The sequence below is a fragment of the Fusarium oxysporum genome, chromosome 5 (genome assembly GCF_000149955.1).
Source record: "Fusarium oxysporum f. sp. lycopersici 4287 chromosome 5, whole genome shotgun sequence".
Lineage (NCBI taxonomy): Eukaryota > Fungi > Ascomycota > Sordariomycetes > Hypocreales > Nectriaceae > Fusarium > Fusarium oxysporum.
This window is the reverse complement of record NC_030990.1, coordinates 1,010,983-1,033,890: the sequence shown is the minus strand read 5'-3', so window position 1 is coordinate 1,033,890 and position 22,908 is coordinate 1,010,983. Positions and strand designations below refer to the sequence as shown.

Below are 22,908 nucleotides of genomic sequence, written 5' to 3'. Positions count from 1 at the left end.
ATTATGGATCACTTGTAAGCGAACCGCCATGGCACCAGCGGGACGATGGTTGATCACTAACTCAACTTACACCCAGGGTCTGGGTCTCGTGGTGACATGTTCTCAACCCATTCTTTGTAATATGGGATTTGTATTGAGTTAAACCGCTGATACCTCCTTGATGGGCTTATTCAGCGACATTCTTCACCCGGCTGTTTCCATCGCTGGGTTCATAGTGACAGGGGATGGACTGCTGAAAGGTGTCAGATGGAAGCCAATTCGTGGTGAAAATGGGTTGTAATTTCTTCGCCACTGTCCACTTGGCTACGCCTAGATGGCTGAGGCTCTGCGGGAAGGTGGAAATGCTAATGTTTGGTGTCTGCTATTCCTGGCTAGGTGGTATCAAGTTGAGATGAGTATGTGTGAATATGAGAGGCAGATGAGTAAGTTCAATTCAACATCTCTACACAACCGTTGAAGACTTTTGAGCTGGATGCAAATCTCAGCAGTTTTGATCACAACCATGATGGAAACCCTGTTTATTGTTGCAGTTCACGGAGTTGTTGTGGGTGTCTCGCGATGGATGAGCTGGCCTTGGGTTCCTACTTTCGGGCCTCAACGCTGGAAATGGGGCGCAAATCGTGCTTTTTAGCCAGTCGCGGAATGGGGGGTAGCGGGTTGAAGAGGATCATTGCGAGGCGATAGGTTTGCTTTGTTCTCGTTGACTGAAAGAAGAAGGGGAAAACAGAACTCAAAAATGACAGTGAATTAGGGATATAAGGGCCTCGTAGTTTGCCAATGCCTGAGGTTTCTTTCTACTTCTTTTCTCCTATAATTTTATCTGATACCGAATAATCAATTGCGAGCTTCACCACTTCAATTATACAGTGATTTTTAGTTCGGATAGCGACACTGCGCCTCGGTCCGTTCCGATTTCACGTTTCGCAAACGGTCGAATATGATATATCATTGGACAATGACGTTGCGCAGCCTTTGTCGGACAGGAACTCTCTGTTTGAGATGTGCTCAATTACCTGTTTCATGATGATATCAGAAACTCCAGTATATCTCCAGGTTGAAACGCGATATATCCCGTCTACAACACAGATGATATCCACTTTTGAAGTTAGTAGTGTTGAGTTCGACAACAAACGGTTGACCTCGGCGCTAAAAAAGAGACATCGATATCATTTTTGGCGGTCAGCGATTCAAGCAGCGATTCACTGGAATTCTGTGTCTGCCTCCCCAGCAACTAAAAAATTTGTGCATCCAATCTTTGACTGGAGACTGCGTAACGTTGGGCTGCAGCACCGCCATGGTATCCCTGGATCCTTTTTCAGCCCAGCTGAAGAGAAAGAGTCAGAGTCAGAGTCAGAGAGAGTCTGGCCCTAGGCCTCCTTTTTTTCTTTTTTTGCTGTCATTTTCCTTGTTTTTTTTCTCTCTCTTCTTATTTGTTGTGCGTACAACTCGAAATCTCTTTTACTGAAAGAAGTCTTTCATTCCATCCATCCCATGGGTCCATCCATGCCCTATCTAACCGAATGAAACTGAATCTTGATTCCTTCACGCTCTAAACAGAAAGTCACTGTTTGACTTGCACTTACACTTCCACTTGCACACTTCGGGCTACTACAAATACATTAATCTCACCCCACCACCCCCTCCATCGTCAAAGTCCCCGCTAAACAAGCTGGCTACCGTCCACTACCGATTCACAAAAACAATCCATCAAACAACAACGCTTTCGTTGATAGAATTTTGGTTTAGACTTGTCTTGCCGTTGCTATCAAATTTGTCTCGTCAAGATCTTCAAACAGACATCAAACTATACCGTCGCAAGGTATGTATTGACTCCAATAATGTCTACCATTCCCTCTCTAGCATCATCTTCCTTCTCTTTCTCTCTTCTCCGCATGGACACCTTTCTTGTCTCGGATGTATCTCTGGGGGTGGGCTCAACTCCAGAAAAGATGGTCCATGTGATCATCACTGGTCATGTCAAAACAGCTGAGCAAGCGAATATGCCCCGGCGGTAGCTTTTAGCTAGCATCAACGGGAAGCAGGTCAATGACTGCATGACATTCACTCATTCGTTCATGGCCATGCCCACTCTGCGAACCAAAGAAACACCGCCGCACATAGTCCGCAGTACCTCCATCTGGACTACCTTGCTCAGGCACTCTTTCTCGTACCTCGTTGCGGTCTGCTCATCCTACGGCGATGCTACAATACTTTGTCGTTACTGTAACATCACCACTGCCACTCTCCCTTCCCTGCCACAGCTCTAGGTCCTTTCCATGACCAACAGGACCATTAGGCTTTGAGGCTCGCTCTTTACGGCCCCCACACAGGGTTGGGCAACTGCTTTCACAGACCTTGACACCCTACCACTAGCCTACGAAGACCCAAAACGTAGATGCGCACAGGGGAGAGCCATTTGACAGACTGGAAATGGCAGCGGACGCCTGGGATAAACCGGGAGTTTGGGAGCCAAGTACTCCAGCGGCTTCCAGCACGGCCACTCAGATCGATGGACCGCCTAAACATCCCGCCAACTCCAGCCCAACGAGCGCTAGCAGCATGAATACTTTAACAGGGTCCCCACCGACTCCATCGACAGGGCGACAAACCAGGGTGCCCCAGTTCAGGGCGGCTGACAAGAACGATGTTTTGGTGCCCAGCAAGTCTTCCCAGTGAGCACTTGGAATGGCTTCACGATGCAGGAAACTTTGGTGATCGAGCGTTGTGCTGGTGCTCAATCGACGCTACTCTCCTAGGCTCAAGGCAATATCCAACCTATTGTCCTGTTCATATCACCGTTTCGAGTCGAGGGACTGGGTTCGCAGGAAATTTTTCCGCGCCACTATGTTGCTCAGTCCTCATGCAAGGGATAAAGATCCTGACCAACTGGGATATTCACTCTTCAAGATTTTATCTAGATGATTTTTTTTTTTACCTTATGTCTAACTTTACTAACTGATTGTCGTCTTCTTAGTTGAAATCATTGATTTCCTCTAACACACGAAGCTCGGACTGGCATCCTGTGACCATCAAGTTTGTCCGTTTTCAAAAAATTTAGACCGTACGGACACACCCGAATTTTAAAGTATACTTTACTTACACGCACACCCACAGCTCTGGTTCGACAAGCTTTCGCCGTTGCGATACAACGGTCGTTCGTCGTTTCCTTTGATTCACTCTGGAGCGGTTGTTTGTCAATTTGTCTTTTGGTTAACAAGAGAGCTAATTCTCTGCAGGCAAAACATCAATTCGACCTCTGCAGACATTATTAACGCCGCTCCCAACTGTATTGGTCAGAATTCGACCAGTGGCCCATCAGTAAACGATCTGGAACCCCTCACCGCCGATCGATTTCTGCCGCTTTTCCATCCTCGCAACCGCCGCCTGAATCCACCCCGCCCACACTCTTTTGCGCCTGATCTTAACGTGCGCCGTACAGCAAGCAAGCACTCTGCTAGATACAACTTTGGTACCCTCCTCGGTCAGCAACCACAAGGCACCATCGTTCATTTCTTGTTCTGCGACTCCGCGCCAGCTTCACAAGCAGGCATTTCCCCCGTCTCACTGCTTTCGTGACCAGCCGACCTTTCCCTTCCGCTGTCACGCCCTCGTCATCTTTTGGTGGCGTACTCACTTAATTTTACGACCCCTCACTCTACGCCTGTCGCGCAAGTCCAATTCTTCCTCGCCACGACCCTCGTACCAAAACACTTGCCGTTGTGTTTTTTTTCTTCTACTGCGGCTACGACCTCGTCCTCCGTTTCCCCCATCGTTGGCTCTGTTACTTTGGGGGTTGCTAGGCATTGTTTCTACCCTGTCAGCTGAGCATTACTTGTGCTTGTTGCCTATCTTCTTCCTTTCCAACCTACATTCAGCGCCTTTACTCCGGCTTTCTCCTGTGGATTGTCGTGGGTAGAGGGCATCCCACCAAGTATTTGCTATGTGAGTCCCCTCCCTCCATTACCATCCTACCCATATCTTTCAGCGCTTGCGTTCCTCCCCTCCCTCCCCTTCTTGTCTCTCTCATATCCACCGTACTAGTTGTCTCAACTGCGCCCCCTCTAGCTTTGTTTACTTGTCTCTCCTACACTTGCGCTTCATCTATTGCGCATTACGCTCTTGATCATACAGCTCACACTCTCATCTTACCAGGCTCAAACAACGCCCTTCTTCCAGAGCCCCTACCTCCGGCACTCGTCCTACTGAGACGTCCGCCTCTGGGACAGCATCTTACAGCGACGATTCTTCGCAGGAGACCAGCCAGGACTACACCGACTCTGAAGAGGACCTTTACGACGACGAATACGACGACGAAGACGACGGTCTTGGCCCGTCTGACTCTGCCTCAACTAGCGACCACGATCAACATTATCGTCATCACCTCTCTCAGCGTCAGCATCAGCTCCCTCTTCACCAGCTTCCGCCTCAACCTCAATATCCACCACCACACCACCAGCAGCTTGCTCATCACCAGCAATTACCTCCTCGCCAACCGCCACCTCATCAATTGCAATCCCGTCAACAAGGTCCTCCCCAGGATCTTTACCAACCTGAAGAGGAGCCTAGACAGTCTTACCGTAGACCGCGGCGCGATCGTGCAGCGCCACCCACCGCCAATCTGGAAGATCCTCGTGGGTATGGCGCCTATGGCCGTGGCGCTTATGGGCACCCCCAGCCCGGCGGGCGCCCTGGCCCCGGTCAAATGTACGGCAGAGGCCAGCAGCCAGGATATCAAAACCAAATGGGACCCTATATGGGATACCCTGCTAACAGCCAGATGGTGCCTTTCGGCTATGGCGAACCTGCCAGCCCTTACGGTGCTGGCTATGGAGGCGAAGGAAGAGGCATGTATGATCTGATGCCTTATCAACAACCTCCGAGTGGTTACTATGGCGCTGTACAGCCTCATCCTCTCTACGGGCCACCCCACATGGCTGGAATACCACCTGGGCAACTCACTACACCACCACCTCCTCCGCCTACTGAGGCTCCTGCCAAGCCAGCCACACCCGCTCCCCCCAAAGAAGATCCGGAGAAGATTCGATTGGAAGCTGAGATTGCTGCGTTTAAAGCTATGGAGGAGAAGGTCAAGGCTGCCGAAAAGCAAAAAGAAGCTGAGGCACAAATCCGAAAAGAAGCCGAGGAAGCCTTCACTCGAAGAATGGAGGACATGAGACTGGCACAAGAGGAAGCCAAGAAAGAGATCGAAAGGGCCAGGCTTGAGGCAGAAAAAGCTGCCCGAGAGAGAATGGAAGCCGAACGAAAGGCTGAAGAGAAACGCGCTCAGGAGCACGCTCGCGCTATGGCAGAAGCCGAGGAGAAGGCTCGGCTCAGATTTGAAGCAGAGATGAAGGCCGCTGAGGACCGAAGAAAGGCCGAGGCAGAGGCTCGCATCCAAGCTGAAGAAGAAGCCAGAAAGAAGTTCGAGGCTGCAGCGAAGGCAGCTGAAGAACAACGGAAGGCTGAGGCTGCAGCGCGCGCACAAGCAGAAAGGGAGGCCCGAGAAAAGTATGAGGCAGAGATGAAGGCAGCCGCCGAACAGCGCAAAGCAGAGGCCGAAGCCAAGGCCAAGGCCGAAGAAGAGGCTCGTCTGAAGCTCGAGGCTGAATTGAGGGCAGCGGAGGAGCGTGGTAAGAGAGAAGCTGAAGAGAGGGTCAGGGCCGAAAGAGAAGCTCGACTGAAATTTGAGGCTGAACTAAGGGCTGCTGAGGAGAAGAGGCAGAAAGAGGAGGAAGAGCGAAAGCGTGCTGAAGAGCTTGCTCGAGTTCGGTTTGAGAAAGCACTACAAGAGGAGGCTGATGCAAAGGCCGCAGCCGCGAAGAAGGCCCAGGAGGAAGCCGAGCGCCTCATGAGACTTGAGCAAGAGGCTAAGGAAGCTGCCGCAAAGAAAGCGGCCGAGGAAGCCGAAAAGCTCAAGAAGCTCGAAGAGGAAACTCGCGCGAAGGCAGAGGCTGAGACTCTTAAGAAAATCGAGGAGGAAAAAAAGAAGGCAGCAGAAGCAGCCGCAGCTGATGAAGCCGCTAAGAAAGCCGCCGCAGAACTGAAGGCGAAAATTGAAGAGGAGACAAAGGTCAAGCTCGAAGAGTCTAAGAAGAAGGCTGAGCAGGCCCCAATCCGATTCAAGGATGCGGTTGGTCGAAAGTTCAGCTTCCCTTTCCACTTGTGTGCCACTTGGCAAGTATGTACTTCAGTTCATGACGGGCGACGAGCAATGGCTAACGATATTGCAGGGAATGGAGGATCTCATCAAGCAAGCTTTCATGCAAGTTGATGTTTTGGGTCCTCATGTAATGGAAGGTCACTATGATCTTATCGGCCCCGACGGCGAGATCATCCTGCCATCCGTTTGGGAGAAGGTGGTTCAGCCTGATTGGGCTATCACCATGACGATGTGGCCAATGGACAAGATGCCTCCACTGGGACACCCCAAGATGCCTGGCGCGCCGGGCATGCATGGACACAAGCACGGTGGTCCTATTCCTGTTCCACCCCGTCCCATGGGCCCAGGTATGCGACCTCCTATGCATCCTCCTGGCGGTATGGCCCCTGGAGGAATTCGACCGCCCGCGGGATGGCCTGTCGGAGGAGGTGTTCGACCTGATATGCCAATGCCGCCCAACGTTGTCACCGTCGGCCCTGCCCCTGGCAAGTCCAGCAAGCACAAGAAGGCATCCAAGGATCACTCAGGAATGGCAGGCTTTTTGTTTGGCAAACCTCAAAAGAAGAAGTGAGCTCTCGAGTCCTCCTAACTACTGAGACAACAAGCTAACGATCGTCCAGGCCTAGCAAGAAATGAGGTGCCATACTGACATGTCAGCATGAGAAAATGATCGTTTGAGCTTGATTTGATTTTACGGTTTTACTTGTTTATTTGCAGATACCTCGCCGGCATCGGCTGCCGGCCTGATTTCGAAAACATCTCCTTGGCAGTTTCTTTTGGGGTTTTCTACTATTGTCTAAGATGGAAAAACGAGACAGTGGAATTTTGATCCTTTCCCAACTCATGGTTAGCGTATTCATATCGCAGAGGCGTCACGAATTGTCCTATATGCATGTGGATCGGAGTATGATGATATGGTTGAAACGACGATACGGAGGGAATGGGAACACGATCCAATGTTGAAGACTTGTATCGATCATCTTGGTTCTGTTTGTGCCAGAAGATGACCAAGTCCAGGTATTGGCGCAAAGATGACGCTCTATTTTTTTTTTTTTTTCTTTCTTTTTTTATCTGTCCGTTTGGTTTGATTTTGGTTCTGATCTGGATACGGCGGACGAGCACGTTTGATAGACACGGCCGTCCTAGACACGCGTCATGTAGAATGAATGGAGTAGGAAGAAGAATGATTTGTGTAAAGTTAAGCTTATTTTTGATCAACGTGAGTGAGTTGGGTTTGGTCCCTTCTATTGTGTCATGCGTTTAAGTGAATAGTGGTATGCCCACCTGACTCTATGCAAGTAATCTAGACTACTTCAAGACTCCATCAAGGTATGTGAATTGGATTGGAAAAGGGGGAGGTACCCAAATAATACTTAATGTATGCAATATTAGAGTTTCCGTTAAGGTCCTAGCTTCTCAAAGGCCTTCTTCTCAAAGGCTTCTATCATCATGCTGGCGACCTTATCTGACACAGCAGCACTTACAGCACCATAGAGTGGGTTTGTAAACTGAAAGTCGATAGATAGATAGACCTCAGTGCGCGGTGAAGGTGGACCAGAAATTGGTCTCACCGACCAGCGTGTCACAAGGCTCCGGAAGACAGCCGATGCGTCAGGCCCTGTACCCCCAGGAGCAGTCTCCCCACTGATGGCTTCGACAGATTGGCCAGGAACACAGCGCAATCTACTTGTAAAGACCTCGTCGAAGCCTCCCCATCCGACATGTAGATCAGCGAGTGTGGGGTAGCGTCGCCCGGTATCGGGGTCGGGATCGGACCAGCGAGTTACTCGAGAACGAGAGCAATAAGGGACGAACGATGAGTAAGAATCCACGTCGGCTATGAGATCGTAAAGAGGTTCATGGGGGTATGGCAGAGTGCGGTTGGCGGCTAATCTTTGAGGTTCGGAGGATGGGAGGGTGATGAATGAGCGGTGCAGGGGTGTTGAGGCACGAGTGAGGTTGGTGATGCTCGATATAGAAGCCGATGAGCGGGCGACAACGGCTCTGGGAGGGAGAAAACGGAGGGCCATTGGAGGGGATTAAGAGAATTATTGGGGTTGTATTGATCTAGTGTCACCGTCGTGAGAGATTCATGGTCTAGAAGCGAATAATGAATGTCTACACAGAGAGAATAATAGCTGTGACAGAAAATCTATGATGGTGTTGAGGCTCTGCTAAACTGAGTCGAGAATAAGTTGGAGTGGAGGCTTTCCGCCCGCCCCCACCTCTGGCTTGGTGCAGTGTAATCAATCCGCTAAACTCGTAACGTTAGGGGGTTTGACCGCTGTAAACACTCTCCAGCTCGGGCCGTCCTGCTCGCCGAGCCAAGGGCGGTGGATGATTCCGTCATGCTCAGTAAAGTAAAGCCGCAGATGCTGTACGTACAGTACCTATAGTGCTCGTTAAGTTAGTGCACCTATACCTTACTCAACACCAACCAACCATCCATCCCATCCACTCTCACCAGCACGCGACATCTCCATCCGCTGCTGAACGAAACATCCTCCTCCTCACGATATTATACGAGATGCGCCGGTCGAACATACCTTCACGAAGCCCCTGAGACCACATCCTACCACCTAAATAAGCATCTCCTCCAACGGCCGGCCCCACGCCCGCGGGGCAGCTTCTCACCATGTAGGCCAGGGCATCAACACCGAATCGACCTCTGGGAGAGACATTGACCGTGTGCGCGCAGGTTTGAAAAGTCGCTCTACGACCTCATCCGGGGGCTACGGAACCACAAGGGCAATGAGAAGGAGTATATCCAGAAGAGCCTCAAGGAGTGCCGCGCCGAAGTTCGCAGCCAGGATATGGGTTAGTTCGATGTTGTGTTTGGGAGAAGCTAGCTGTACAGAGGGTCTGACTTGAGCTGTTTAGATCTTAAGGCGACGGCGCTGCTGAAGCTCATTTATCTGGAGATGGTCGGACATGATATGTCGTGGGCATCGTTCCATGTCCTTGAGGTCATGTCGTCGCCCAAGTACCACCAGAAGCGAGTTGGATATTTAGGAGCTGTCCAGAGCTTTAGACCCGACACTGAGGTTCTGATGCTGGCTACTAATCTGCTGAAGAAGGTCTGTTGGCCACATACTGGGCTTCTTGATGCCTCTAGCTAACATCATGATCAGGATCTTGGTTCGACGACTCCGACGGTTATATCTCTCCCTATAGCCACTCTTCCCCATGTCATCACCCCCTCGTTAGCACTCTCGACATTGCAGGACTTGCTACCGCGATTAAGCCACAGCCATTCGAACATTCGAAAGAAGACATTGGTAACGCTATATCGACTTGCTTTGGTATACCCCGAGGCTCTTCGTGCAGCATGGCCCAAGATCAAGGAGCGCCTCATGGACCCTGATGAGGATCCCAGCGTAACAGCAGCCATTGTCAATGTGGTCTGCGAGCTTGGCTGGCGAAGACCGAATGACTTTCTTCCTTTAGCTCCTCGATTGTTCGAGCTCTTGGTTGATGGTGGTAATAACTGGATGGCCATCAAACTCATCAAACTCGTAAGCTATCGGCACTTTAGCTCTGGTGCTGTTGTATTAATCTCTTTTCAGTTTGCCACGTTGACACCGCTGGAACCTCGACTCGTGAGAAAGCTGCTACCTCCTCTGACCAATATCATTAGGACCACTCCTGCTATGTCATTGCTCTATGAGTGCATCAACGGAATCATTCAAGGCGGCATCTTAGGAAACTCTGATGACTCTGGTACTGATGAGATCGCAACGCTATGTGTTAACAAATTGCGAGGCATGGTCATGATAGATGGCGATCCTAACCGTAAGTTCTCAACTGTTGCTTTGTCATGGATGTAAACTGACCAGACCTTAGTCAAATATGTTGCCTTACTAGCGTTCAACAAGATCGTTACCACACACCCTTACTTAGTATCTCAGCAGGAGGATGTGATTCTGGAATGTATCGACAGCCCCGATATCACTATCCGAATACAAGCACTCGACTTGGTCCAGGGCATGGTGACGGGCGACAATCTTGTGTCTATCGTGAGCCGCCTCATGAAGCAGCTCAAGTCATCCATGCCGGCTCGCGACAATTCTCTTCCTGGAACTCCTCCGAATGATCCCAAACGAATCTGAGGATGAAATTTGCTGAGCCAGCCCCCGAAGCCAAAGGCCGAATCCGCTCCTTTTGCCCGACGACTATCGAATCGACGTCATTGGAAGGATTTTGGGAATGTGCTCCAAGGACAACTACTCGAGTGTCTTGGACTTTGACTGGTACATTGATGTCCTCACACAGCTTGTTCGCATGGCTCCCGCCTCTCGCAAGGTCGATGATGATCTGGGCCCAGTTGAAAAGGCCAGGGCCAATGTGTCAGAAAAGATTGGTGACGAGCTCCGCAATGTGGCTGTCAAGGTCCGGGTGATGCGATCAACGGCTGTCAGGGCAGCGGAGATCATTCTCAGCCAGCTCAATACAGATACACCGCCAGGATACAAAATCACTTCAGGGGCACTCAAGTCAGTTGCATGGATCATGGGCGAATACGCTTCGCAATTAGCCGTTCCAGATGAGGGTTTGAATGGCCTCTTACAGCTCATTCCCCGAACAAACAACCCTGAAGTTTTAACGACGACCCTACAAGCAGTCACAAAAGTTTTCGCCACTATAGTTGGGGATGAGAGTGAACCCTGGACAGCAGAGAGAAAGTCGAGGGTATCGCTACTTATGGCGCGCATTATCCACGTCTTTGAGCCTCTAGCACTACACCCTAGTCTTGAGGTCCAGGAACGAGCCGTTGAGTTCACGGAGTTGCTGAAGCTCACGGCTGAAGCTGCTTCATCTCAACCGGCGTCGACAGACGATGTTGAGCAAGATCCCCCGTTGCTTCTTACTCAGGCTATCCCGTCGCTTTTCAACGGCTGGGAACTCAACTCGGTATCCAAGGGTGCTCAGCTGAACGTCCCAGTACCCGTGGGCCTGGACTTGGATGAACCCATTCATGCAAACCTGGCCAAATTACTATCAGAAGCCGACTCTATCACATTAGCAACAGACGACTCGGATGAGTTTGAGACATATTACCACCAGAAGCCACCACCTACAAGCATTGATTCATCCGCACCAGCCATCAGCAGGATAGCTGAACCTACAGAGGAATACTCAACTTCTTATCAGCAAGCTGACGAAGATACCTATCTGGATGCTGATATTGTTGCTCGAAGAAAAGCCGAGCGTCTCGAACGCAACAGAGATGATCCCTTTTATATTCCCAGCAACGACACTCCTCGTACTTCGACCCCTATTCACAACATTCTCCAGAGCAGCAACGGACCCGACTTGGATATCGACTCCATACCTATCATGCAACTAGAGCTATCAAGAGCCGGAACGCCTGCTGCACAGCCCCCAAGACCACAGCCAAAGCCACGACAAAAAGTCGTTATTGCCGCAGATGAGACCCTCGAAGGCAGCGCAAGTGGCGGTCTTCGATCTTATGACTCGGAGAATAACTCTGACAGCTTCACAAAGTCCAAGGCTCGGAAGACCAAGACCAAGCAGGGCTTGCTTGGCGTAGACTCGAGCGGCATCGGCTCCTTCAGTCTCGAAGGCCAACCGTCAACTGGTTTCGACTATGAGCAGCAACAGCGTGAGGACGTTGAGATGCAGCAAGCCATGAAAGAAGTTGAGCGTCTTCGCCTCGAGATGCAACGTGCGAATGAGCGCATTCAGGTGGCACAGGGCGTTGATGTTGAGGGCACAGTTGTCAAGAAGAAAAAGAAGAAGCCCAAGAAGGATGCTGGTGCCGAGGGAGCAGAGGGCGAAGAAGTAAAGCCCAAGAAAAAGAAGAAGAAGGCTCCGCGGGCTGCGGTCCTAGAGGAAGAAGGCGGTGATGATAGCAGTGCTCGTGGCGTCGAGTCTCCTGCTTCTGGTGGTGAAGTGGCTGTTGCTAAGAAGAAAAAGAAGAAGAAGCGTGTTGCTGAGATTCAAGACGAGTAGACGGACACAAGTGGTTTAGGAGTGAGTGAGCATTCGATAGCATAACAGAGACACTCAGTTAGAAGGAGGAGGATCAAGCAGATAATAATAAGTATCAAAAATCTTTGAATCATTTCTCATGTCCTGCCTTTCATGTGCTAGGCCGCTTTTCGCTCAATATTTACAACGTCTCAAGAATATCATCAAGCCCGAGCTGGATCAATGTCCTGAAACAAGTCTCTTAACGAATAGGGAATCGCTGCCGTATCATGATGTTGATACAGCATAAATACAAAAATAGACTGGACCCAGTTCCAGTTCCAGTTCCAGTTCCACGTCCAGATCGAGAAAAACGACAAGAAAAAAAGTACACCGATAGTTCTTTTTTGCTCATGTTCCATTAACACATACACATGACAAGGTAGATTAGACGGCCGAGTCAACCCGAGCCGCTCCCCTCTATTCCTGCAGTCCCGCTGTTAACCAAATCCCAACTCCGTTCAAGATCAAGATGAAGGCGTGGCTCTATTTGGGTCTGTCATGGTTCAGAACCGAAACTCCGCCTCCAACCGCTGTCTAAAACTTGGCTCCGTGTCGTAAAACTAATCCTCCATCGGAGCATCTTCAAGTTGCACGCCGCGGTTGGATTCTGAAGGGGGAGTCGATGGCACCACAGGAACTCGTTTGCCACCAACGAACTTGGTTGGTGTACGTCCTGTGCTATCACGGCTGTCTCGCTTCTCCGAATCGGCGTCAGACTTATCCTTTTCAGCATCGCCATTTACAGGGGCAGCACCATCGGGCTCGGGAACTTCAAGACTCTGTCTCTTGATAACTCCGCCGAGACTGGTGCGGTGTCGATCAACAGCCGATGTTGGGCTGGCAATAGGGAATCGGGTCTCTGGTCCGCCAGTACTTCGGTCTCGGCGGTGGCCACGGGGGCCTGGCGCAGGGCTTTTATCACGGCCGCGGCTTGCGTTGGCCTTTTCAAGCAGAGCTCTATTCCGCTCTTCCATAAGGGCCTTACGGTTGCTTTCGTCGGTGCTAATGGCTCGAGGGCGGTTGTTGCTGCCAACAGAGGTGGAGTGTGTAACCATAGACATGCGCTTCAGGGCACTAAAGATGGCGTCCTTATGGGCAAACAGATCTCGGACCAGTCGGTACGCATGCTTCTCTTCCATAGTGAGTGAGGTCTCAGTTCGTGGCCGCAGGATGCAAGGTGCAAGAGTGGTAGCAAGAGATGCAACATAAGCTTCATCGGCAGAAGTCAAGTCGATCAGGCGAGTGAAGTGGTTCATACAAGCATCGAGAGTGGCAATATTGGTGAGGCGGAGCTGTGATAGAGTAGATTGGAGAGCAGCAATGCGAGAGGACTCATCAGCGTCAGTAGATGGGGTAGAGTAAATAGTTCGGATAATCTCATAAACGTGAGAGGAGACCAGAGAATCTATATGATGTTAGTTTACGTTATAGAACTGGGGTTCATCGAGCTTTTGCACTTACCAGGAAGCTCCAAGAGATAGACCTTGAGCAAACTGGCAACCGTGGGGATATCAAATTCATCAAACACATCAGGAGAAACAGGCTTGCCGTCATTAACCTTGGCGCGTAGACGGTGTGATTGTGATAGCGGAACTTCCAGCAACCACACACCTCGCCGAGCCTCATCACCTTCAAGATCAGGGTAATGGTGGTCTAAATAGGTCAAGATAGTGGTAACAATCATGGGCACGCGCTTCTTGTCAGCCCTGGCACGCGCCTCAAGATCGATACCAAATGTCTGCTCGTCAACCTTATTATAATAGTTCTCATAGACGACCACCTTGGGCACGAAACTTCCAGTGCGATAGGTCTCGAGAAGATAACGTAGATCGCTCTGGGGCTGGATGGTCTCCTGGAAGAGCATCATCTGGTCTACAGTAGACTGCAGGCTTGGGATGACGTTTCCAATGGTGCCCGAGAAGTCGAGGATGACAGTCTTGACAGCCTTTAGACGGTCAAGCTCGCAGCGCTCAAGGAACTTGAGATGAAGATGAATAGCCTCCTCAAGCTCGCATCGAAGCTGGTCAAGCTTGCGGACGCCCTCGCGGTACTTCTCATCGGCCTCGGAAGCCTCTCGCTTCAGACGCTGGCTAGGGGTCTCGTTAGGGTGAGAGTTGTTAAGAACATTCCAGTTGGCAAGATACTCGCTGACAGTTCCAACTGGAGAATCAGCGCCCTCAGAACCCGTAGAAGCCAGTGAGAAAGTGCGGTTGATAGACTTCTTTTCAGGAACACCAGCCATTTGGAAAGCCTTGGGTCGCCATTGGTAGAACATCTTGGAGCTGTTGGCAAATGTACTTCCCACATTACCGATGAGGCGAAGGAAACCGTTGTTAACAAGATCTTGACCAATTCGCTCAGCATAAGCTACGCCGATGTTGCCCATGCTACGCTGCAAATATTCAACGATGTCGGAACCGGAAGAAGTGTTGAGATATGTTCCTAGGATTGGCACCTTGGTCTCGCCCATCTTGATGCTGGAAAGCATCTGGGAAAGAATCTTCTTCACTTGCTCGGGCTGGTAAGTGTCGTCACCAATTTCATATAGCTCTTCCTCCTCGGGCTCCTCCTCCTTATGAGGCTGAACCTTAATCTCGGGAATATTCTGATTGCCTTTGGGGCTGGTTTCAGGATCCTGGAAAGCAAGCTTATTTTCCTCTTCGAGGTCCTCTACCAGTCGGCATTTGTTGAAATACACGGATCGGAGCTTCTTGACTGCCTCGGCCTGACGGTCATGAGCTTTGATGCGCACTTGCAGCTCATCTTGAGAGTCCTGGATACGAGCTTCGTGGGCGTCGCACCAGCGGGAGAAGGGGTTGACAACGAGGTCGCGGATGCTCTGGGCGATGCGACGGTGGTTGCGCGCAGCATCTTGCATCTCATTTCGCATGCCATCGAAGGCCTAGATTTTGTCAGCTGGTAAGCTCGACCCGGACATTGACGTTATCGCATAGTAAATCCCCACAAGTGACTGCGGCACAGACTATGGGCACTTAGGAGAGGATTCAGAAGCATAGTATCGTACCTTACGAACGGTAGCTCCGTCATCACGGCTGAAGCCACCAGTGATCTTGTCGGCCGATGGAGCAATATCGCCAAGTCGCTGACCATAGGTCTCCTCGGCTTCGGCGCGTAGGCGTGCGATGGTCAGAACCTGTCTGTTCTCATGAACACCTTGTTGAAGCTTGCTGAACAGGACACCAAGTCCCGCAGCGTAATCGCTCGACCAGAAGGAATCAGCGAACCCCGGCATGTTGGTCTGCCTTGTCCAGCCCCTTCGATTGATGCGGTGATTATGTGGTCCCTTTTTTCGATTCTATCGGAGGGGAAGTAAGAGCCAAAAGCTCCTGTAGCGGTGGAAGGATTGTCGGAGATCGACTCGCGATGCAATGGGTGACGTAGGCGTAGACGTACGCAGGGAGTCGTCGCGATCGTCGTGAATTAAGGGGGGGATTGGGCGAAAGGGTGTCGCCGTTTGCGTTGTGCAGGTTGATAATCTGTCGTCGTATCTGCTGCGTGTCTCTGTCTTGCGTAGACTAGTTCGGTGAGACGGCTACTGCCGATGCAGGGGGGAGTAAAGCAGTTGATTTATTGTTGTGCGAATTCCAGGGATCGAATCGGGAGCGACAAGACACCCTACGGAGGTACGGAGTTGCAAGTAGAGACAGCTGTACAGAACTCTGTTTCTTGGTTCGTCAAACTTTCTATCCCCTTGGGCTGACACTGTCTGGGCAGGACAAGGCTGAATGGGGGAAAAGATCGGGCGTGCGTGTTGACTGGATCGGAAGCTTGCGAACTGGGGTCCGTCCGTGTGGGAGAATTGGGACGAGATGATGGTTTGTTAGCTTGAAGGAGGCTGGCGCTGGCGCTTGGTTGGCATCCGCTGTCTGACTGGCGACGTGGAGGGGGGGGACGTTTTTGGGCTAATTAACAGGGGACTTTGGATGTAGAATCACTCCTTTTGCGTCATAATATCACATCAAAAGATTTGTTACTTGTGGTGATGATCTATCATAAAGAAAGAAGTTGGAAAGATCTAGTCTAGCTTCTTTGTCTACTAATAAAGTAGAAGTAATTTATGATAGCCCAGCAATGGTCGAAATGGCAGGAGGTGGATCATGTCTTTCTTTCCTGCCTTCCATCAATCATCAACAACCGAACCGAGCTTAGCGAATCCACCAAGATGAACCAGGAAGAAGGAACGATGGAACGGGCAACGTTGAACACGAGCGTCTTTGTGTTGCTTCAAAGCTGTTGATACTACGTTATCAGAGTTGCATTAATTCACTGATTAACTGTATAAAGAGAGTTGAGAACTCTAAAAGAGATTCAGCATGAAAGAGTTACGCATTCTAACTCTGGCTGATATTTTATTTTCCCCTGTCATCGCCAATCTGAAGTTCTGTTGCTATTGCTACGGGCTGTTGAGAGGAACTTCACAGCCACAACCAGAGACGCAATCGGCATTTGTGGCCGTTTCAGAGGCCTCTCACTGGGCAACTCTTGGTTGTTAGTGGATTCGGGACCCCCAGCCACTTGCTCAGGGCTGAAGTTAACCCCTGAGGATAGTCTCCTCGTAAGTTGTGGGGACGGTACCTAATTTTAGAGGCACGTTTCAGAAAGACATTCCTGGGTAGTTCAGGGGTCCGTGTCAATCGAAGCAAGATTCTCTCCTATGACGACTGGGACAAATTCTGGGTTTGAAGATGCTGTTAATCTCACATCTTCGTATATAAATTTTCCATAAAATTTAACCAATCTCATGCTCTCTTGATTCACAATTCTACGAGAATGAATGAATTAGCCGAGGGCTGAAGCTGGGTCTGATCTGACCTCAGCGCTTGTCGAGGTTCTTGGCTCTAACTACCTATTCTGGAAGTAGGCCACAAGCTACCATAGTAGGAAGCTAAGAACTTAAGATAGAGTTCTATAATTCCGAGATCTTAGACTACAACTATTAAACAGAGCCTCGACACGCAGTGTTGCTTCTTTATTAGTCCCGAGCTTTGCTATATGTATCTCAATCATCTTCACAACCAAGCGGTAGGGAGGTCTTCATCATCTATGGATAGGCTACTGATGAACGGCGAAGTGACTAAACGTTCCCGATTATAGGCCCAGTCGGATCTTGGAAACTCTTTGTATCCAAGTCCAATACCAACTTGTGAGAGTAAATCTTTGGTATGACTTTCGTCGAATATCTTCTTGACGTCGCACGTCACTCGTTTCAGCCTGGGGAATCGACTCTGCTCTCTTCTGAGATTCGCAAGTCCTGACAACCCCTTCTGTAGACGTTCGGGGGGTGGAGGGAAATCTGGCTCCACAAGAGTGAGAGACGTGATGCTGGGCGGAAGAAAACTTGTGAGGGACTTCTCATCAGGGATCTCCAAACTTTGAGTGCTGTACACTGCATCGCTGTTGAGGAACAGCTCTTGTAAGGCTGTGAAGGTCTCCAGGTGGGGCATTGGGTCTATCTTGGTATCTCGACTCATAAAAGCCCGGATGCGAAGGTCAAGATGAAGCGACTCTAGACTTTTGCGGTGCTTTTCGAGGTGTCTGACAACATCGCTTGCCTGAACTTGCCAGTTATAAAGCTGGTCAATGTGCAAGGAAGTAACACCTGTGGCTTCATATGTGAACGCCTTCAGGCTCCCGGTACACGAGGGGAGGATCTTGGCGAGCTGGTCGGGACTCAACCTGAAACCTCTGAGGTGAAGTGCCTTCAAGCTCGATATTTCAGGCAGTGGTAGTGACTTGTATAGAGTCAGAGCTTCGAGACCTGACGAAATAGGTATAAGTTGTGATGAAAGCCATTTCAAATCAAAGGCCCCACGAAGCTCGAGGCTTCTCAAGGGAAGACTGGATACCCCAAGGACCTTCAATGCCTGCATTTGGTCATATATCTGATGAGCTGAAATATCAAGAGCCAGGTGTGAGCATTTGAGCAACAAGGCAAGCAGAATAAATAGCAGCTCAGCTGGTAGAGTGCTCGCATGCGATTCTATATTCTCTGTCGCGTCTGGAGACTTGGCTTTGCCGAGGATGAGCCCTCGAAGGAATGCCTCTCGATAAGGTGATGTATCCTTTCTTTGGTCCCATACATCCGAAAGTTTCAATCCTCTCACTTTTGCTACTTGTTCGAAGGACTCGTGGGCATGGTCAAAGTCAATCGGCGGAGCCACTTGTGAGCAATAGAAGATGGCAGCCTTGGTAGATGAGGCGAGATGCTGCTGTGAAGCGATGGTCCTTATGAAGAGGGGCAATGATTTCTCGACCAAAGACTTCTGTATGGACCAAAGAAATACATGATGAAGAATATCCTGACTGATGTCACGAAAACGTCTTGAGGCGAGACACAGCGACACCAGTACCTGACAATCCTGGCAGTAGTTGCCGGCGAGTTGTTCGGTGTTATCGGTCAGATATTCTTGTTTGCCGCGACAGTGTAAGCAGAAGTAGCCAAAGATTTGACGTAGTAACTCTGGAGACAAGTTGGCAAGTTTAGGTGCGTGTTGTTGGCTCTGGGTGTCTTGACTTTCTGTATGGCGCATTGTATCTACTATAGGTAACATGTACGATGAGAACAAAGATAACTTAATGACTGTTAAGAGGGCCAAGATAGGAACCATTGGCAATGAAGAGGGGGTTACAGGGATCCAATGAGTAGTAGGACTTTAACCGCCAACTCATGGAGCAAGTACAGGGCGGAATGGATTGGAGTGACCTTGCTATCTGAAACCTCTTAAGAATTATCCCAAATAGGTCAGGCTTTATTGAGGATCTATTTAATTTTTGTATGGTTTCTGAATGTCATCCTTAAGTTTTGTCACTCTTCTTCCCTTTTACCCAGGTGGGAAAGGATTGACCTATTTTCAGGGCATCACAAAGACCAGCCAACGTCAAGGGGTCGATCAAAGCCGAGAGAACTGGTCTGTTGACTTAGTGCGGCTGTCACGTTGCGACTTGACAAAGACCAAAGAATTTCATGGCGATTGCCTTTTATAAGGTATCATTCAACTTGGTTCAACCCTGTCGTTACGTAGTATTTGATTGATTGCCTTGCACGGGTAAATCTACGATCTTCAGATGATCTACATCACGTGTGTCGCTTCTTGCCGAGCCATCAACTCCATCTTCAACTCCATCTCAGCTTCAGCTTGACCGTAAACTTACCTAAAGCAAAAGCAACAAAAGAACCCTTGTTGATGCCAATGCAACAAGGACCATTATTTCCGGAGACCTCGGCCAAAAACTTACGATGCTTCTTCTAAACGAACCGCCCTTAATTGGCGTCTCCTCTCCTCTCCTCTCCAAACCAATAATTGGTCATTCCCCTTCACTACTTGGCGCTCGGGGACCTGCGTCCCCCACTCACACTTCCTTCTTTGGCCGTGCCCTGATGTAAGTGCTTCTCATAGTTGAGGTTCCAAATGGGGACATCATCTCTTTCGCCAAGGGACCGACCAACCTGAATTGGTCCCAAAATGGGCCCTGATATTCAATTTTGAGGGTTGGTCGGTTCCCTTATAAAGGAGCCTGTATTCTAAAAAGGGTGAGGTCACTTCGTTTCTGGTGTAATTCATTGTTTGTCAGTTACCGTTGTTGTTACTATATAGAGAGCTTGCGGTTCACTCTTTTACTGCAACAAGACTCAATATCACTCATTCATTCTTCCATTCTATTATATTCTATTCTCCTATACTAAGTATACATTACATTTCTTCTCTTCTCTTCATACACAATGCCTTCAGTCAATACTTTCATCACCGCCCTCGTGGCTGGTTTTGCTATTGGAGCTCAAGCTGGTCCTTGCAGACCTCATGCTCCTTCAAGCTCTGTCATTCAGTATCCTGTTTCTACCACTCAACAGACCGCAGCCGGAACTTCTGCTGCCTACACTGATGTTGTGAGCAAGACTGAGACCAAGACTTCTCTTTCTACCGCCGCTGTGCAAGTCACCAGTACTACCAAGGACGAGTCTAAGCCTGCCACTGCTGAGGAGACAACTACTGGATACCCTGCTGCCGAGACGACTTCTGCTTCTGCTGGAACCCTTACGAATGGATCCGTTTATCCTACTTCCGAAGCCAAGACTACTGAGCCTGCCGCCGAAACTACCCCAACTGCTAAGGAGGACACAACCTCTGCTCCTCATACCACACAGGACTCTAGTGCTGCTCCTTACACTACAACTTCAGTCCCCGAGTCCACTTCGAAGCCAAAGACCACTCTCGACACCACCACCGTCGCCCCTACAACCACCTCCAAGCCTACCACAACTACCTCAGAGGCGTACACAACCACATCAGCTGCTGCTACTTTCAGCTGCCCCCCTCGCTCTGAGCTCACCTGCGCCAAGACTGGCTTTTTCAACAACGCTGACAGCAATCTCATCCAAGTCTACTACGACTATGACCTCAACCAGTGTCAGGAGGAGTGTGACAAGACTGACAACTGCAAGACCATTGGTATCACCACTAGCAATCAGTGTGAGCTCTACGATGCTGCTGTTTCTGGCCTTGGGTTTGAGTTTAGGGACGGCTGGTACTACTCCGTCTACGATGCTTGCTGCTTCAATGGCGAGTAGATAGGAAACTGAGCAGGCAGGCATGCCATGCGCAGGTAGATATAATCACTATATATGGATTGGTATAGGGTGTTTAGGAACCTTTCTCGGCTGGAAAAAAACCAATATCTCATTTACATAGTTTTGGTACTAATTTATAATTCTTTATTTGTTTCAATATATCATTTCATCTCAGTCTTTTTACTTGGCTCCTGAACACTTTTGTTTATCTCAGACTCTTGTCTAACATTGTTGAATCGCTAATCGTAAATGTGACCCTGTTTATATTTTGGAACCTGTTTCTTCTATTTGTTTCATTTTTTTTAGTTTTTCCTTATGCGGTAGGGTTGGCCTCAGTTGCCTGTACGTCTTTGATTGTCAAGTCCTCAGCCTTCTTTGTCAGTTCGGCCTCGGCATTGTCACCGCCCTTGGCTCCTGGGAATCGGGTTCCCCTGTTCTTGACCTTCTTTTCCTTCTTGACGGGCGGGGGGTAGGCCTTGAGTGTGACCTCCTGCCACTCTTTTGAGGCCTCGAATTCAGCCTGGATAGGGCTCATGAGCTCGTGGAATCCCTTGGTCACGGCAGCCTTCAGGTCTTGAGGTGTCAACTAGAACACATCGTGTTAGTAACCGTCTTCAACAATGAAATCATCCATTGACAAAACATACCACATCGCTTCGGTAATCTTCGTGAACCTTCTGAATATCGCTGTAGACCAGTGGCTCGCCTTCACGTCTCTCGACCTTGAACGATCGAGAACCGGCCTTCAAGCCAGAAACTGGTAGCAAGACATACTCCACAAGTGCAAGGACACCGTTGCCCTCAACCTCCTTGGGAACACACTCTGCCTTGCGGATCTTCCTGGTCACAATATCAGGTGCGTCAAGGAGGTCGATCTTGCTATCTAAAGCCATCTATTAGCATGATTTACATCAGGGATATACGGGCGAAGCCCTTACTCTCATCGCTTGAGCTCATCTTGTTTCCGTTTAAACCAGCAACCATGGGGTTCATGAGATGGGCACGCTTATAAAGTCAGTAGTGTTTCTTCCAACAAGGGCGCAAACGCACCTTTCGGTATCCGAGCTTCGGCAGCCACTCAGTGGCAGCTGTGAAAAGCTTTCTCTGATCAACACCACCAAACTGAACATCGCAGTCGAGATACTGCTCATCCAACACTTGCAACAGAGGGTACATGAGACCGCTGAGAGGCGCATTGCCAGTCTGCTTGACCACCTCAGCACCAGCCTTCTTGGCATCGTGCTCAGACACCACTGAGGCAAGCTTGTAGAGGTCCATCACATAGTCGGCGGTTTTTTGGTAGGAGCTTCCAAAGACGAATCGTAGCTGATCGGTAGGGACTCCACAGGCCTTGAGCATTTCAGTGATAACGAACTTATAGTACTCGGCGCGCTTCTCCACGAGCTCAATTGGGGCCTTCAGGTTATCGAGGAAGCCATGAATGTCGGCAAGCAAGACGGTAACTTCGCAGCCGGCAGCGAGGTACTGGGCGATCTTAACGGCGGGCACGAAATAACCACAGTGAGGGCGGCCCGTTGTAGCGGTGCCCCAGTAGATCTTGGGGTTTCTCCCCTCGGCCAGAATGGACTCGATAATCTCGGGGTTAAGGACCTCAGCGAGGTTCTCCTTGATGAGGGCGAGCCTCTCTTCCGTTGACTGACTCGACATTTTGCGTAGGAATTGTATAGGAAAGATCGCGAAAGGAAGGAGACCACTTTTTTTCTGGATTGACTTCAGGCGTGTTGCTGCCCCTCCAAAAGTCAGCGTTGGGAGTCACACCCAGAACCACCCCGCCGGAATCGGAACCTGGCCTTTCCGACAACATAAGTTTAGCCCATTCTTAGACTGTAGTTGCCCATAACTCATCATAAGTAATCTGGATAGAGTGGTCCGAGTTTATGAATAACATAATCTAAATTTTATAGAACTCTTCAGAACTGATCATAAAGCTTCTTCATTCTAGGTGATCTTAAGAGAAAGAATTGACCAACTTGGCTTACATCAGAGTCCTATATTATGAAGAAAACGACTCGGTTTCTGAGGCAGTTTGGCGACTTTTGGCTACCTTTCATGTCGAATACCTCCCTGCCTCAACCGTTAAAAACGGTGTCTCCGTTTTGGTCACGGTAATATAACGGGCTGAAAGTGGGGTTCCGAATTGCGCTTC

General features: G+C 49.8%; 7 protein-coding genes across 7 annotated transcripts; 3 read left to right on the top strand and 4 right to left on the bottom strand.

Moving 5' to 3' along the window:
- Positions 1–2,430: 2,430 nt before the first annotated feature.
- FOXG_01461 (uncharacterized protein) lies at positions 2,431–6,796 on the top strand (the record flags this gene model as incomplete). The annotated part of the gene is made up of 5 exons (XM_018378297.1): positions 2,431–2,672; positions 3,237–3,572; positions 4,177–6,178; positions 6,231–6,727; positions 6,781–6,796. The coding sequence occupies 5 exons, from the start codon at positions 2,431–2,433 to the stop codon at positions 6,794–6,796; spliced, it is 3,093 nt and encodes a 1,030-aa protein (XP_018234202.1).
- A 764-nt stretch (positions 6,797–7,560) lies between these two features.
- FOXG_18109 (uncharacterized protein) lies at positions 7,561–8,190 on the bottom strand (the record flags this gene model as incomplete). The annotated part of the gene is made up of 1 exon (XM_018398162.1): positions 7,561–8,190. The coding sequence occupies one exon, from the start codon at positions 8,188–8,190 to the stop codon at positions 7,561–7,563; it is 630 nt and encodes a 209-aa protein (XP_018234201.1).
- Positions 8,191–8,532: 342 nt separating this feature from the next.
- FOXG_01460 (AP-3 complex subunit delta) lies at positions 8,533–12,133 on the top strand (the record flags this gene model as incomplete). The annotated part of the gene is made up of 7 exons (XM_018378296.1): positions 8,533–8,537; positions 8,859–8,977; positions 9,041–9,237; positions 9,292–9,675; positions 9,727–9,952; positions 10,004–10,176; positions 10,379–12,133. The coding sequence occupies 7 exons, from the start codon at positions 8,533–8,535 to the stop codon at positions 12,131–12,133; spliced, it is 2,859 nt and encodes a 952-aa protein (XP_018234200.1).
- A 581-nt stretch (positions 12,134–12,714) lies between these two features.
- Positions 12,715–15,407, bottom strand: FOXG_01459 (uncharacterized protein; the record flags this gene model as incomplete). Its single annotated transcript, XM_018378295.1, has 3 exons — positions 12,715–13,559; positions 13,616–15,056; positions 15,180–15,407. 3 exons carry the CDS (start codon positions 15,405–15,407, stop codon positions 12,715–12,717), a joined length of 2,514 nt encoding a protein of 837 aa, XP_018234199.1.
- A 1,574-nt stretch (positions 15,408–16,981) lies between these two features.
- FOXG_01458 (uncharacterized protein) lies at positions 16,982–18,753 on the bottom strand. The gene has a single exon (XM_018378294.1). It carries the CDS (start codon positions 18,724–18,726, stop codon positions 17,185–17,187), a length of 1,542 nt encoding a protein of 513 aa, XP_018234198.1. The 5' UTR covers positions 18,727–18,753; the 3' UTR covers positions 16,982–17,184.
- Positions 18,754–19,293: 540 nt separating this feature from the next.
- On the top strand, positions 19,294–20,916 carry FOXG_01457 (uncharacterized protein). The gene has a single exon (XM_018378293.1). It carries the CDS (start codon positions 19,896–19,898, stop codon positions 20,739–20,741), a length of 846 nt encoding a protein of 281 aa, XP_018234197.1. The 5' UTR covers positions 19,294–19,895; the 3' UTR covers positions 20,742–20,916.
- Positions 19,333–22,500, bottom strand: FOXG_01456 (tyrosyl-tRNA synthetase). The gene is made up of 4 exons (XM_018378292.1): positions 21,792–22,500; positions 21,680–21,746; positions 21,389–21,624; positions 19,333–21,327 (listed from the first exon to the last, which is right to left on the bottom strand). The coding sequence occupies exons 1-4, from the start codon at positions 22,407–22,409 to the stop codon at positions 21,055–21,057; spliced, it is 1,194 nt and encodes a 397-aa protein (XP_018234196.1). The 5' UTR covers positions 22,410–22,500; the 3' UTR covers positions 19,333–21,054.
- Positions 22,501–22,908: the final 408 nt, after the last annotated feature.